The sequence below is a fragment of the Felis catus genome, chromosome A2, assembly GCF_018350175.1.
Source record: "Felis catus isolate Fca126 chromosome A2, F.catus_Fca126_mat1.0, whole genome shotgun sequence".
In the NCBI taxonomy this organism is placed as follows: Eukaryota; Metazoa; Chordata; class Mammalia; order Carnivora; family Felidae; genus Felis; species Felis catus.
Genome location: NC_058369.1, coordinates 11,861,525 through 11,877,252, shown reverse-complemented (window position 1 = coordinate 11,877,252; position 15,728 = coordinate 11,861,525). Strand labels below are relative to the sequence as shown.

At 45.5% G+C, this 15,728-nt stretch overlaps 1 protein-coding gene across 1 annotated transcript; it reads right to left on the bottom strand.

Moving 5' to 3' along the window:
• Nucleotides 1–8,222: 8,222 nt before the first annotated feature.
• LOC101091513 (olfactory receptor 10H3-like) lies at nucleotides 8,223–9,173 on the bottom strand. Its single transcript, XM_003982014.2, has one exon. The coding sequence runs from the start codon at nucleotides 9,171–9,173 to the stop codon at nucleotides 8,223–8,225; it is 951 nt and encodes a 316-aa protein (XP_003982063.2).
• Between the last annotated feature and the right edge of the window lie 6,555 nt (nucleotides 9,174–15,728).

Here is a 15,728-nt window from a genome sequence, read left to right as displayed (position 1 = left end):
CCCCTCCCCCGTTCATGCTCTGTCTCTCTCTGTCCCAAAAATAAATAATAAAAAAAAAAACGTTGAAAAGAAAAAAAAGAACAAAGAGAGCTCAAGGGTGTAGGTACCCCTTTATGCAGAAAAGAATTGTTGGTAGAAGGCACACAACACTTGAAGGAAGGGGTCACATGCAACTTTAGGTCTGTCTGACTCCAATGCTGGGGTTGGGAAACCATATGTCTGAGCATCTGGGGGAGGGGGGGGGCTTCCATTGGTGTAAATTCTTAGTTAAATTGTGGTCAGATATTTGAGTTGCAGTCAGAAGATGTTTTACAATAATAAACCTAAGGATGTCTGTCACATATGAGGACCTGTTGTTTGCCAAATGCTGTGGGAAGGGTTTCCTATGCATTCACTCTTCTAAGCCTCAAAATAAATTATCCTTTCTCCACATTTAGATATGACCCACACATATAACTAATAACATTTTTGAAATGTGGAAAATGCAAATGTGATAGATAATTTGTCCCAGGCCACAGTGCCATGAAGGCAGGGAGCAGGAATCGAATACAATGTGCATGTGTGTGCAATTGGTGACCAGGAGCCCCCCTCTCTCAGGTGTCTACAGAGAGAAGTGAGGTCATGACTGGGAGGAGAAGGCTGTCATTAGAAGGAAGAGACCCCTTTCAGGGAAGGAGGGCAGGTGCAGCCCTAGGCACACACCCCTTTCACACAGCCAGAGGGAAACACGGACTCCAGAGGAGTTCATGAGACACTTTGTCTCATGAACACTGACAACGAGAGCTTGGCAAAACTGGCTATGGCAGTTTTGGGGTTCCATTCATTATTTTGCTCATTATTGGTGTTACTGACTGATGCCCCCACCATTCCTAAGATGTGCTTCTCCAGAGCTTGTGGCTGCGTTCCCTTACCCAGCAAGAGAGAGTGTGCAGATGAGATGCAGTTAAGATCTGAGACAGGGGGATTGCCCTCATCACCCAGATGGGCTGCTATAATTGCAAGTGTCCTTATACAAGGGGGCAGGAGGGGCCAGAGACAGGGAGCAGTAGGGGATGTGACACCGGAAGGAGGAATTGGAGTAGCTGAGGCAGGAACCATGAGCCAGGGGATGCGTGGTGCCCTCGAAGCTGGGAAAGCAGGAGACACATCCCTCCCCGGATCCCCCGAAGGACGCAGCCCTGCTCACACCTGGACTCACACCTGGTGACCCTGATTCGGCTTCTGGCCTCCAGCATAGAAGAGGATAGATGTGTGTGGAGTCAGGGCACGAGATTTATATGCTTTGATACAGCGGCCCCAGGAACTGACTCATGAAATGGCATCCTGACGTTAAATGTTATTGGGTTTCACTTTACAATTAGTTTCAAGCCAGATTCTTAGGTCATTCTTCTTTGTGGAGAAGACCTGGGGCGTTGAGATGGCTCTCGAGAAGTGCTGAGTGTCCTTGGAATTCGGTCAACAAAGGTGAAGGAGTCCCGGTAGCCCAGCTGCAGGGTTTGCTCATTGGGGTGTGTTTTGAGGACTCACCTGACCGTGTAGCTGCAGGGGCCCCAGCACAGGGCCTGGGGTGCGGTGTGCCCTCAACCGACACTATCGGAGCAGGAGCTGGAGGACAGTAGGAACGGTCTCCATGCTCGACGTGGACCGTGTGACTCAGGAGGGATGCTCACCCTCCTGTGTATTGGGGCCCCTGCATTATAATTTTAATTACTGGTGTTTTAAGACTTAATTCTGTCACATTATTTAATACTTGAGCTATGTATATATATATATGTGTATATATATATATACATATATATATACATAGCTCGTATATGTATATATATATATACATATATATACATAGCTCGTGTATATTCTATGTATTCTATATACATTCATGTACATACATGTATATATATACAAAAGGTAATATATACTTATATATGTTTATTTATCCTGTACAAATACACACAAACACACATATGCTCCTATTCACTACACCAACACAAAATGAAAGAAAAAGAGAAAAACATCACACACTGTCAGGTCATAAAGGAAATACAGGTACATTCCCAAGTACCAATACACAAAGCCCCAAATATCTGATCATTTGGCAATACTACTGGACTTTAATAAGAAAAGGACCCCTCAAAATTCCCATGTATTTAGAATGTAAATATTGGGTGAACCATTTGACAATGCCAAAGTAACATATTAGTCGTTAATCATCTGGCTGAAAGGGAAATTAAGAGATACTTAGAAGTGAATGATAATGCAAACTTGAAATAACAACTACATGAAATGGATTGTGTCCTGGAATAGAAATAGGATATTAGTGGAGAGTCGAAAGAATTCTAGTAAGAGCTGTTGTTTGCTATATAGTGCTATATAATGTTATATACCAGCGTTCGTGCCCTGGGTCTCATCATTGTCCTGGTTCTGGAAGATCCTGGCATTCAAAGGGGTTGGTGGGGGGAGGATGAGAGTTTTCTGTATGCTTTTTGCAGCTTTCTCATAAGTTTAAAATTAGTTAATAATAAAACATTACAAAATAAGGTATCATTCAAAGTTGCACAAAACCTGACAACAGTCTAGGAATTACTTTAAGCAAGTACACACAGGAGCTTCATGGAGAACTATGAGACCTCTAACAGACAGGAAACATGACAGATGACCTAACAAAATGGATGAAAGCAAAAGACAATATCAGAAAGATGTTCATTCTTCCCCAAATTTAATCTATACATTCAATGTAATGCCCTCAAAAACATCCAGTTGGACTCTTGAGAAAGAGGATAAACATATTGCAAAATGTTTGTCAAAAATAAGGACCCATGAATAACTGAGTCCATCTGGAAATGAAGAATGACAGGAGGTGGGGGGAGACTGCACTCTGTAGACACGCGACAGCATCTTGGAAACAAAGCAGTGTGGGATCAGTGCAAGGAGAGACAGTGACCAGTGGTTCTGGAATCAGAGCTCGGAGACAGAGCCATTCATGTATGGTTAAGGTCACAGCACAAATCATTTGGAAAAAAGGTGAATTGTTTAGGGGATGCTGTTGAGGAAAGTATCTCTCTCTACAAACAAAAACCACAACTAGACTCCCAATACCCCACCAAAAAGAGAATCAAGATAGATTGAAAACGTAATTGTGAAAGATAAAAACATAGCTAATGACAGCAAGTGTAATAGGATCTTTGTGCTCCAAGAACAGGAAACACGTTCCTTAAAAAGAAAAAAGAGCGCAAACCTTCAGTAAAAAAGATCCATTCTTTTACATGGAAATTCTGAATCCTTTTAACAAAGAGCATCATGGATAAAGGTTACAGATGACAGAGAACAGAGAGCTACTTGCTGCATAAGTTCCTGAGCTCTGCCGTTCAACCTACAAGCTAGAGTTAACAAGACGATAGTGCACAATTAAACACTTGTTAAGAACATAGACGCCAATATTGTATTCTCATCATCAAACTCGCTAAGAGACGAGATCTTATTTATCCCCAACACTAAAACAGACATGATGATCACGTGACCTGATAGACATACTAGCTATTAGCGCAATGGCGATCGCATTATAATGAATAAACATACCAACTCAACACACGGTACACCTTAAATTCACACAAGTTTATTTGTCAACTATATTTCAATAAAAAAGAACTTGTTAAGAGGGTAGATGTCCTTTAAAGTTACTAACACACACACACACACACACACACACACACACACACAGAAGGGGACATGAGGAATCTTTGGAGGCGGTACATAACATTTATTACCTTGGTTGTGCGGATGGTATCACAATTGTAGGCGTATGTCCAAAGTCATCAAAATGTACACGTTAAATAAATATACGCAGCTCTTTGTATATTATGTATACCTCGATCAAGCTGAAAAGAACCCATTGACAAGAGAGTAATATCTAGAATCTACAGTGAGAAAAAAGAGAAATGAGGAAACCAATGAGGAAAAGGACAGGCATCATGATAGAAAGTGGGCAAGAGGGGGCCACAGGTGATCTGCAGCTGAGGAAACGCACTAGGCCAGCAGCAAACAAGGACATGAGCAGCTCATTAGCAAGGAGAGGAATTCGGTTTACCACAGCAACACTCAGGACGCCTGGGTGGCTCAGTAGGGTAAGCGTCCTTGTCTTGGTTTCAGTTCAGGTCGTGATCTCATGGTCCGTGAGTTCGAGCCCCGCATTGGGCTCTGCTCTGATGGGGTGGAGCCTGTTTGGGATTCTCTGCCCCTCCCCTGCTCATGCTCGCTCTCTCTGTCTGTCTGTCTCTCTCTCAATAAATGAATAAACATTAAAAAAAATAATAAAACAGCAGCAATCTGTGAACACAGTGGGTGCAGGCCTCCCATCTGCTTGCTAGAGCGGCAAGACTTAGAAATCTGGATCCGCCCTGTGTTGGCCCAGATGTGAGATGAGTAGACTGAAGACGTCCTCACTTGGTGGTTCATGGCCAGATTAAGGGGACACTTACCCAAGGTCCCGCAAACACTTCCAGATCTCCATCTGAAACTCAGCTCAGCGAGGGGACGTGGTCAAGCCATTCATGGCAGCCTTGTCTGTGATGGCAGACAGTCAGGGGCAGTCAGAGACACCTCCACCCTCACCTGGGGGCAGGGCCAAGTAACATGGGGTGGGCGTGAGCCACGAAGCTCTACGCGGCATATAGAAAAAACAAACCTGACAGCCACAGAGCACAGGGGATGGCTCTGAAGCCGCAGCTCTGGTGAAAAATTGGGAAAGAGGTACACACAGGTATGCGTATTTATATCTGCATCACTGACACATGCATCTCGATGATACATACTAATATATCCATGATACACAATCTGTCATTTACCTATATCACTGAGATTTGATGACAAGGCTTCAAATACTTACCTTGGGGCAGGGCTCACCCCCATATCACAACACTGCTTCTGCCCCCTCACCCAGCCCCCAGAAGGTTGTCACCAAGCGTTATCTCAGAGCCAAGTCAGCCAATGCTTGGAGGACCCAGAACCCCACCTGGAAAGTGGATGATTGGGCTGGGTGTCAGGATGGGGTCTCTCTCTCATGCAGGAAAGAAGCATTTGGGGGCAGCAGGGGCCTGGGGCGGCCCAGCAATCCCAGGGCACCAGACTCAGCTCCTCCTGGACCTCATCCCTCAGCCACCATCTCTGGCCCCCACGGCCAGCCTCTGTGTGCCGTGGTCTAGCCCTGGCTCTGGCCTCACGCCCCATCTGCTGGTGCACTGTGCCCGCTGACCTCCCCTGTCGACTCCACCCTCCTCTGGCTGCCAGACTCCAGCTCCTGACACAGACACACCTTGTGGAGTCATGCCAACCCGGGGTCCAGGGCAATCTCTGCTCTGCAGGCGAGTGCCTCCTACCCACCTCCTATCCCCACCCCCTTGGGGAGCCCACCCCTTTCTCTCTCTCGCAATGTCTGCCTTGGATACCCTGGTTGCTGCTGCACAGGGGCCAGAAGTGAGCGGGGCAAGAGTGTTACCTCTGAGGGCGCCCTCCCCTGAGGCAGATCCGGGGACCTGGCCCCAGAGCACTGGAAGCTGGATGCGAACTCCTCCATGTCCAAAGATGGTGGCTGAGGCCCTGGGAATGCCCTTCCTTTCTCTCTCTCTTCCTCCCTCCCTCCCTCCCTCCCACTCCCTCTCTTCTTCCCCTCTAGTCATTCCTCCCTTCTCTCATCCTCTCTACTTCCTTCATCCATTCATCACATCCACTCTGATCTCTAGCTAAGGGACCCACTCTGAATCTCGGGACCTGAAAATAACACTGATGTAACCTGGCACTAAAAAAGCCCTCAGTGTGGGGACAGGAAGAGCTGGATGCAGACATATCACATTTTATAAAATGGAACAACACAATTATGACATACTATAATATATAATATACTGTGGTTGCACCAGAACAATATTTATTCAGTAAGTTGAGTGTTGTAGTCAAATAACAAATATTTAATAAACTTGTACTATGTGCCAAATGGGCTTTTCCTTTTGATACTGATTTCAAAGCTTTTTGTTCGGTTTTAAAAATCAGTGCCTCAAAGGAAAGGCATTATAATTTGTGAACTAAATTATACATCTTGCATTTAATTAGCTTAGTAGCTGAAAGACTACTGTTCCAGGGCCAAGGGAAAATGTCATATATGTGATGAGATGGTACATTAAAAAAATAGCAAGCAGTTATTCAAAGCATGAATTTAAAACATACACTAACATTATTACATGTTATATGTGTTATATATGTTATATACACCTATGTACATATACACATCTCTTTGTATACACATCCATCCTAGTGGTTCTGTTTCTCTGGGGAATCCTGAATAATACAAAAAAAAAAACCTTAAAAAAGAAAAACAGGCCTGGTAAAAGTGTCACCTTTCTGTCTAAAGAGATGAGTTTGAGATCTACCAATCAATTCCTGGTGGTTTCCCCTTTGTGTAAGTACTTAATCTGTCATTTCACCCCCTGCAACTCAGCTGATTTTGTAATGAAAACCCCAAAACATTTAATGTCAGGATACCATTTCAGGAGTCAGTTTCTGGGGCTGCTGTAACAAAGCATATAAATCTTCTGCCCTGAAACTACAACACCCTCCTCCTCATCTGAACACCCTCTCTTGATGGGTCAGGGAACACAGCCGCAGACTCTGGAGAAGCACATCTTACGAATGGTGGGGGCATCCGTCAGTAACACCAATAATGAGCAAAATAATGGATGGAACCCCAAAACTGCCGTAGCCAGTTTTGCCAAGCTCTCGTTGTCAGTGTTCATGAGACAAAGTGTCTCATGAACTCCTCTGGAGTCCGTGTTTCCCTCTGGCTGTGTGAAACGGGTGTGTGCCTAGGGCTGCACCTGCCCTCCTTCCCTGAAAGGGGTCTCTTCCCTCTAATGACAGCCTTCTCCTCCCAGTCATGACCTCACTTCTCTCTGTAGACACCTGAGAGAGGCGGGTTCCTGTTCACCAGTTGCACACACATGCACGTTGTAATCGATTCCTGCTTCCCGCCTTCAAGGTGGTGTGACCCAGGACAAATTATCTATCACATTTGCATTTTATGCATTTCAAAAATGTGAATAGTAATAGATGTGGGTCATATCTAAATGCAGAGAAAGAATAATTCATTTTGAGACTTAGAAGAGTAAACGCATAGGAAACCCTTCCCACAGCATTTGGCAGACAGCAGGCATTCATATGTGACAGCCATCATAGGTTTATTATTTTAAAACACCTTCTGCCTGCCACTCCAATATCTGGCCACAGCTTTGAGTAAGAATTTATACCAATGGAAGACCCCCTCCTGGGTGCTCAGACACATGGTTTCCCAAACCCTTGGCATAAAGGGGGTGCTCACACCCTTGACCTCTCTTTGTCCCATCCTGAGATAGCACTGTGCCCTCTAGCACATCCCACAGATAGATTCAAGTAAACACAGAAATAAGAAATTTATGTTTTATTGCAAGTAATATGGGAAAAAAGGGAAAAAGATTTCCTTAAGATGTCAGAGAGCAACACCTTTTTAACAATCTGTATGTTCTTCCTCAAGCACTGAATCTTCTCCGCTTTCTCTCTCTGTCACTCTGGCTCTCAAACTCTCTTTCTCCACTTTGCATTCTGACATCCTTCACTCAACTCATCTCAACATTAGGAATCATTTAGGGTCTATCACCTCCAAAGAAGGCGGGAACTATAAGCATGGAACCATCTCCTTAGAATAAAATAGTGAATGCTCTTTTGTGCATTTGCTATAATTAAAAGATAGTACTTACACAACACTGGACACAGTGCCTGATAACTAAAACCCCAGTGCTGGTGGCATTTATTATTTTGCTTACTTTTGTTTATTCCTATGGTGAAGGAAGTTTGAGAAAGTCCTCCCTTGCTTGTCTATTCGAGAAGAACCCTGTGCATCAGTGCCAAGACACATCCGTGTGATGTTCTCCACTGGCCCAAAGAGAGCTAACACATTCTTAGACAGAGGTAATGGGAAGGAGTTCATTGCATGGGATCAAGAAGAAGAGACACTGATCACTAGGGCCTATGCACGAGGGAGGTAAAAAAAAATTGGGAAAAACTAATACCTATCCTGCTCCAAAACCGTATGCATCCAACAATACCTAATAAGTATTTCCATATACTGAATTCCTACAACTGTCCCCTGGAGACAATCATTATTCCCAGCCCTTCAATCACATTCCTCACCACCCAACTGGCCATCAGGAGCTTAGAGGAATGAGTTTTCTCTGGATGCTTTTCTTTATAGCATTCTTGAGCTCCTTATTCCTGAGACTGAAAATGATCGGACTGAGAAAGGGAGTGAAGACTGTATAGGTGGTGGCCATCAGGGTGTTACTGTCCATAGAATGGGGGCCCTTGGGCTTGAGGTAGATAATGGAGGCAAAGCCGTAGTGCACAATGACCACAGTGAGGTGGGACACACATGTGGAGAAAGTCTTGTGCCTGCCTTCAGCAGAGGGGATCCGCAATATGGCGGCCACGATGAAGACATAGGAGAGGACGATGAGGAATAAACAGCCCATCAGAGCTGAGACACACACCAGGATCACAGCCAAGGTGACGGAGGAATTCTCATTCCCACAGGCCAACTTTAGAAGGGAAAACACATGGCAGAAAAAATGGCGGATCATGTTAGATCCACAGAAGGTGAGGTGAAAAACTATCAGGGTCACCATCATCCCCATGACTGAGCCACCAGCCCAGGTCCAGGACACAAGGCAGGCACAGCCATGGTTGCTCATGAGCACATGGTAGCGCAGGGGGTGGCAGATGGCCACGTAGCGGTCGTAGCCCATGATCATGAGCAGGAAGGAGTGTGTGAAGCCAAACGTGAAGGAGAAAAACATCTGGCTGGCACAGGCCGCCCAGGTGATGGTGCGGTGGGTGAAGAGCATGTCAACCAGCATGCGAGGGGTGACAGCAACGGTGAACAGAATCTCGGAGGTGGACAGGGCGCACAGGAAGAGGTACATGGGCGTGTGCAGGCTGCGCTCGCTCCAGACTGTGGTCATGATGAGCAGGTTCCCCAGCAACGTGAACAGGTACATGAGCAGGTACAGCAGGAAGAAGGCGGGCAGGAGATGCTGTGGGAAGGTGGAGAAGCCCACGAGGATGAACTCAGTCATCATGCTATAGTTCTGACCAGCCATGGGTGCTGCATCTGGTGAGATCAGAAAGGGAATGAAGGTTAGTAATTTATCCCATGAATAACAAGGTTGATTCAGCATCAGAAAACCTATCATGTGATCAGTCACAGGAATAAACTAAAATAAATATCATATAATTATATGAATTCAAGCTGCAATCCTGGATTGCTAAAGTTCCATTACTATTTATGGTTTAAAAATTAATACATAATTGTCATAAAGTATTGCACCATTTTAGATATACAGCATAATGGTAATAGATGTATATACCTTAAAAATCTTTTTAAAAGCTTCTTCTCAACATGAAGTCAACGGGGACTTTCTTAGCTTACTGGGAATATACAGCACAAAACTAGCAAATAGTACACGAAGTGGGAGAAATAGATGTATTATTTTAGCATCAGGAAGAAGCCAAGGCTACTCACTGCCTCTGCTGTTCATTAGATGGGAAGTGAAGCTGGCGGTGATGCTTGAGAAAAAGTAAAGAAGGAATGTCAGGATTGGAAGGGAATAGACGCGATCATCTACCTAGAAAGGTAAAGGAATGAAGACAACTATATTAGAACAAGATGCAGAAGATGAGGTCAACTTCCCAAATTCAGTATTTCCTGTAGAATTATACCCGTAATAATCATGCAAATCCTCCAAAACCTAAACATAGTACTACCCTACATTCCAGCAACTGCACTACTAGGTATTATCCAATGGATACAAAAGTACAGATTTGAAGGGGCACATGCAGCATTATCAACAATAGCTAAGCTACGGAGAGAGCCCAAATGTCCATCGATTGATGGATGGATAAAGAAGATGTGGTATTGTGTGTATGTATATATGTACATATACACACACACTGGAATAACACTCAACGATCAAAAAGAATGAAACCTTGCCATTTGCAATGACATGGATGGAGCTAAAGTGTATTATGCTAAGTGAAATAAGTCAATCAGAGAAAGACAAATGTCATATGAATTTCACTTGTATGTGGAATTTCAGAAACAAAACAGATGAACATATGGGAAGGGGGGAAGAAAAGAAAGGGAAACAAACCACAAGAGATTTTTTTTTAATGTTTACTTATTTTTGAGAGAGAGAGACAGAGTGTGAGTGGGAGAGGGACAGAGAGAGAGGGAGACACAGAATCCGAAGCAGGCTCCGGGCTATCAGCATAGAGCCTGATGTGGGGCTCAAATTCATGAACTGTGAGATCATGACCCGAGCAAAAGTCAGATGCTTAACCAACTGAGCCACCCAGGCGCCCCAAGAGATTCTTTCTTTTTTTAATTTTTGTAATGTTTATTTATTTTTGACAGAGAGTGAGAGAGAGACAGAGCATGAGTAGGGGAGGGGCGGAGAGAGAGGGAGACACAGAATCTGAAGCAGGCTCCAGGCTCTGAGCTGTCAGCACAGAGCCCAATGTGGGGGCTCAAATTCACAGACTGTGAGATCATGACCTGAGCCAAAGTCAGACACTCAACTGACTGAGCCACCCAGGCACCCTGGTGCCCCAAGAGATTCATAACCATAAAGAACAAACTGAGGGTTGACGGAGGGAGGGAAGTGGGAGATGGGCTAGATGGGTGATGAGGATTAAGGAGGGCACTTGCTGTGATGAGCACTGTGTGTTGTATGTAAGTGATGGATCTTTGAATTCTACTTCTGAAGCCAGATCAGATAATGATCTCATGGTTCATGGGTTCGAGCCCCAGGGCTGACAGCATAGAACCTGCTTGGGGTTCTCTCTCCCTCTCTCTCTGCCCTTTCCCCACTCGTGCTCACTCTCTCTTAAAATAATAAATAAAATAAAATAAAATAAAATAAAATAAAATAAAATAAAAGATAGAATTCGTGGAAAAAGTAAGATAACATCACCAATAGTGACACAAACTATAAGGAGACAGCTCTCAAATGTTTTGGTCGCAGGATCTGTTTACGCTAAATAACTATTGAGTCCCCTAGAGGGTTTTTCTTTAACTGAGTTAGAACTCTCCATTCTTACAGTATTTGTAATTAAAACTAAGATTTTTTTATTTTTATTTTTTAATTTTTTTAATGTTTATCAGAGAGAGAGAAACAGAGAGAGCAGGGGAGGGGCAGAGAGAAAGGGAGACACAGAATCCGAAGCAGGCTCCAGGCTCTGAGCTGTCAACACAGAAACCAGCTCAGGGTTTGAACCCACAAACTGTGAGATCATGACCTGAGCCGAAGTCAGACGCTAACCAACTGAGTTACCAAGGTTCCCCAATCCTAAGACTTTTGAAAAATATTGAGTTCCTTACACATTTAAAAGAACAATGATCAATCTTTGATCCAACCTAAAGGAACAATCGGTATCATGTTAATGTAACTAACTTTTTAGAAAAGTAACCACATTTTAAAAACTCACTTAGTGAGACTTGTGGCGTTCTTTTACATTTTAGCAAAATTTTCCAGTGCTGGCCGGATGGCATACACGATGATGCTGGTATCTGTTTTTTTGTCCCGCCTGTGGCAACATGTTGTTTTAGTTGAAGCACATGACGAAAACACATCCTCGTGTTCACTAGAGAAGTGAGGACCTATTGGTCCCCCAGAAGGGGTCTCTGGGACCCCAGTGTCCTCAGATTACTCTTTGATATCCTTTGTTTTAAAATATCTAGAGGGGCGCCTGGGTGGCGCAGTCAGTTAAGCATCTGACTTCAGCCAGGTCATGATCTCGCGGTCTGTGAGTTCAAGCCCCACGTCGGGCTCTGGGCTGATGGCTCAGAGCCTAGAGCCTGTTTCCGATTCTGTGTCTCCCTCCTCTCTGCCCCTCCCCCGTTCATGCTCTCTCTCTGTCCCAAAAATAAATAAAATGTTGAAAAAAAATTAAAATATCTAGGAATTGGGCGCCTGGGTGGCTCAGTCAGCTGGGCATCCAACGTCAGCTCAGGTCATGATCTCACAGTTCGTGGGTTCCAGCACCGTGTCAGGCTCTGTGCTGACAGCTTAGGGCCTGGAGCCTGCTTCAGATTCTGTGTCTCCCTCTCTCTCTGTTTCTCCTCCACTCGCTCTCTGTCTCTCCCTTGAAAGTGAATAAACATTGAGAAACATTAAAAAAAATATCTAGGAATTAACCAAACACACCTCCAAGGACAGAAGATGGTCTGGCTATGTGGAAAACTGGAAATCAATATGTACTCTCAGATGGGATGAACCAATATAGCAGTCATGTTGGTTCCTCCCCAAATTATACTCAGTGCAGCTGCATTTACAACTGAAGAAGTTAAATTTAATAACTATGCTAAACCTACTTCTGAAAAATAAAGCTAGTAAAAAAACTATACAGGTCTTCTTAAAATGGAGCACACAAGAGAGACAGAGAGATGTCTCTCCCAGAGTTGAGACTCCCTACCAAATCAGAATCATTTTTATAAATGCGACCCTGGGGGTCCCTGGGTGGCTCAGTCGGTTGAGCATCCGACTTCGGCTCAGATCGTGGTCTCGCAGTTTGTGTGTTCGAGCCCTGCATTGGGCTCTGTGCTGACAAACAGCTCAGAGCCTGGAGCCTGCTTCAGATTCTGTGTCTCTCTCTCCCCCTCCCCTGCTCATGCTCTGCCTCCTCTGTCTCTCAGAAATAAATTAATGTTAAAAAAATTTTTTAATGCGACCCTGGAGAAGACATGGATGATAGATGATATGTGTGACACCTGTGTCGTGCTGATTGGATATCTCACGAAACATCCTGCATCATTCCAAACCCAATATGTGATAAAGGTGGGAGCACAAATCAAATGGAAATAATGGATTGTTTACTGGTTTGTGGTGAGAAACTGGTCATTCTATGAAGCCGTATAAATCTTTTTAAAATGTTTGTTTTGATGTTTATTTCTTTTAGAGACGGAGAGACAGAGTACAAGCGGGGGAGGAGCAGCGAGAGTCAGAGACAGAATCCGAAGCAGGTTGCAGGCTCCCAGACCTCAGCACAGAGCCCGACGTGGGCTCAAACTCACAAACCGTGAGATCATGACCTGAGGTGAAGTCGGACACCCAACCAACTGAGCCACCCAGGTGCCCCGGAAGCAGTATAAATCTGAATTCCTGCCTGAGATTCCACACAAAGGTGGAATCCAAATGGATTTCACATGTAGAATGAAGTATAAAGTCAGTAGGAAAAGGATTCAGGAGAATGACTTTGTGATCTATAAGTGAAGGAGGAGTCTAACCAAACATCAAAAGCACAGATGTTGAGGTGATTTTAAAAAGACATGAAATGTGTCTATGGTATGCTTAATCGGTAAAGCAGCATTTGAATTTCAGAAGCATATGTTCTGTGAGTGCTGACGCCATTTCATTAAATTCATTTAACTGCTTAGAGAAAGAAACACACATGAAAACTTCCAGGACACCCTGGAATATCCAGGATACATGAACAGGCAGATGGAAATTTGGGAAAGGAGCCGGTGCATTGACTAAAATTGACCAGGGAATACTGACTAGAGTAAATAAGAAACCAGCACATTAAGAAGTAGAGACTCCATACAGAAACGAGTCCAGGACATGAGCAGAGAACCCACAGAAGGGGTTACACAGGCAAGTGAACAGATGGTTTCAAGACAAGGAAAGGGAAGGGGAAAACGACCCTGAGATTTCCCTGTACACCTATTCATTTCCCCAGATTAGGAAGTGCCCAATGCCCACAGCTATACGGGGAGGGAGCAATCCCGCGGCCTGCGGGTGAGAACCGAGAATGGAGAAGTGCAACCTTCACGTGCACCTGAACCTCTATCTCGATGGCGCACACCTACCTGGATGGAGCCTGTGGGATGAAGCCCCGCTTGTAGTGCCGGAATGGACAAGCCTGCCTGGGAACCGTAACTGGGAAGGGGGCAGGTCCCACGGGCCAGATGCAAACCCTGGAGCCCCAGCCAGGAGTTCCATGCACACACAGCAGCATAAATGAAGCCGTAAAATGACACCGAGTGAATGAGGCAAAAGGCAGCTCAACTCTCCAGCATAATTGCATTTGGGCGCATTAAAAACAGAGCACCTGACACTATTCTGTGGGATGCTGGAATGCTGTATACATGCCACTATCCACTGCTCCAAACCCACAGGCTGCAACACAGACAGTGAGCCCTAGTGTAAATGTGGGCGGAGTTACTATAACGTGTCCTGATTGGTTCACCAGTGGAACAAACGCCCCACACTACTACCAGATTGTACAACGTTTAGCAGCATCCCTGGCCTCAGCCCTCCAGATGCCCGTAGCATCCCTCCCTCCCCATGAGCTGTGACAACAAAAGGGCCTCCGGGCATGTGCAAATATTTCAGGGGGACAGAATCAGTCCCAATCAACAATAGTGACCTAGAAGCTGCAAAGGTCACTAGGCTGAGTGAGGAACCCAGGACCCAGCAGGGGCTACCCGAGAAAAGTCCCACCAGCTCCCAAGGCTAAGAGCCTGTCTTACCACCTTTCTCCCCAGTCCTGTTCCCACCCCCAACCGGGGCTTGCTCCCCACAACTGCCTAAATATTGCCACCTACCCTGTCCCTCCTGGTCCCCTCGTGCTGGGCTGCCTCTTCCAGGAAGCAGCCAGCAGGGGAAGACAGAAGACGCTCTCTTGGGTTATTCTGTCAGCAGCACACAGGGGCAGGTGTGGGGCCAGACCTCTGGGCTCCTGGAACTGATGCTGTGTGCTTTATCCCTGTTGCAACTTCCCATCCTGCTGCTCCCCAGGGCCTCCTTGGGACACCAATCTGGAAGGCTGTCCTCAGGGTCTGGAGAGGCCAAGAGGATCATCAGAGGGCCTCTGGGGACCTGCAACCTCTACTCCTTCCTCCAAATCCCCAACACAACCAAGACTCCCTGCTGTCTCTGTCTGCCCTAAGCTCCAGTCCCTACTGAGGACTAGGAGCTCCCAGTCTTGGGGGAAACAGGGCTGGAGTAGATGCCCTCAATCCCTTAGTGTCAGGGCAGGGACAGGAGGAAGGCAGGAGCTGGAGCAGCCCAGAGTGGAAATCCACTGGGAATCCAGTGGGAATCCAGGGCTCTGCGCTGGGGTCAAGGCAGCTGGAGGGCTTCCCACAATAAGGGTAATTTAGAGCTGGGTCATAGGGAGCGATTTCTCCTTGTCAATAGAATTGTTCACTGTCTCCTGGACACTCTGGATCACCCCACCTCACCTCATGGTCAAGTTCTACCCTTTCCTTGTCATCCTGGTGATCCAAGCCTGAGAGTCCACATCAACATAAGCCTCTCTGTGATATAATCAAGCAAATATTTGGTCTCCTGTGTTGTCCTTGTTTATTGACCACTGAGGAGAGTCTTGTATGCTCACGAGGTGACTGGTAGCTGTGGGTTTAACATTATATCACATCTTCTGCCTCCAACTCAAACATCTGGCCTCACCTTTGAGTAGTAGTTTAGATCCACAGAAAGCCCCCTTCCTGGATCCTCAGACCTATGGTTTCCCAATCCCCAGCATGGGAGTCAGACAGACCTCAATCTCCATGTGACCCTTTCCTTCACACGTTGTGTGACCTCCACCAACTGTTCTCATCTGCATAAAGGGGGTACCCATACCCTTGACCTCTC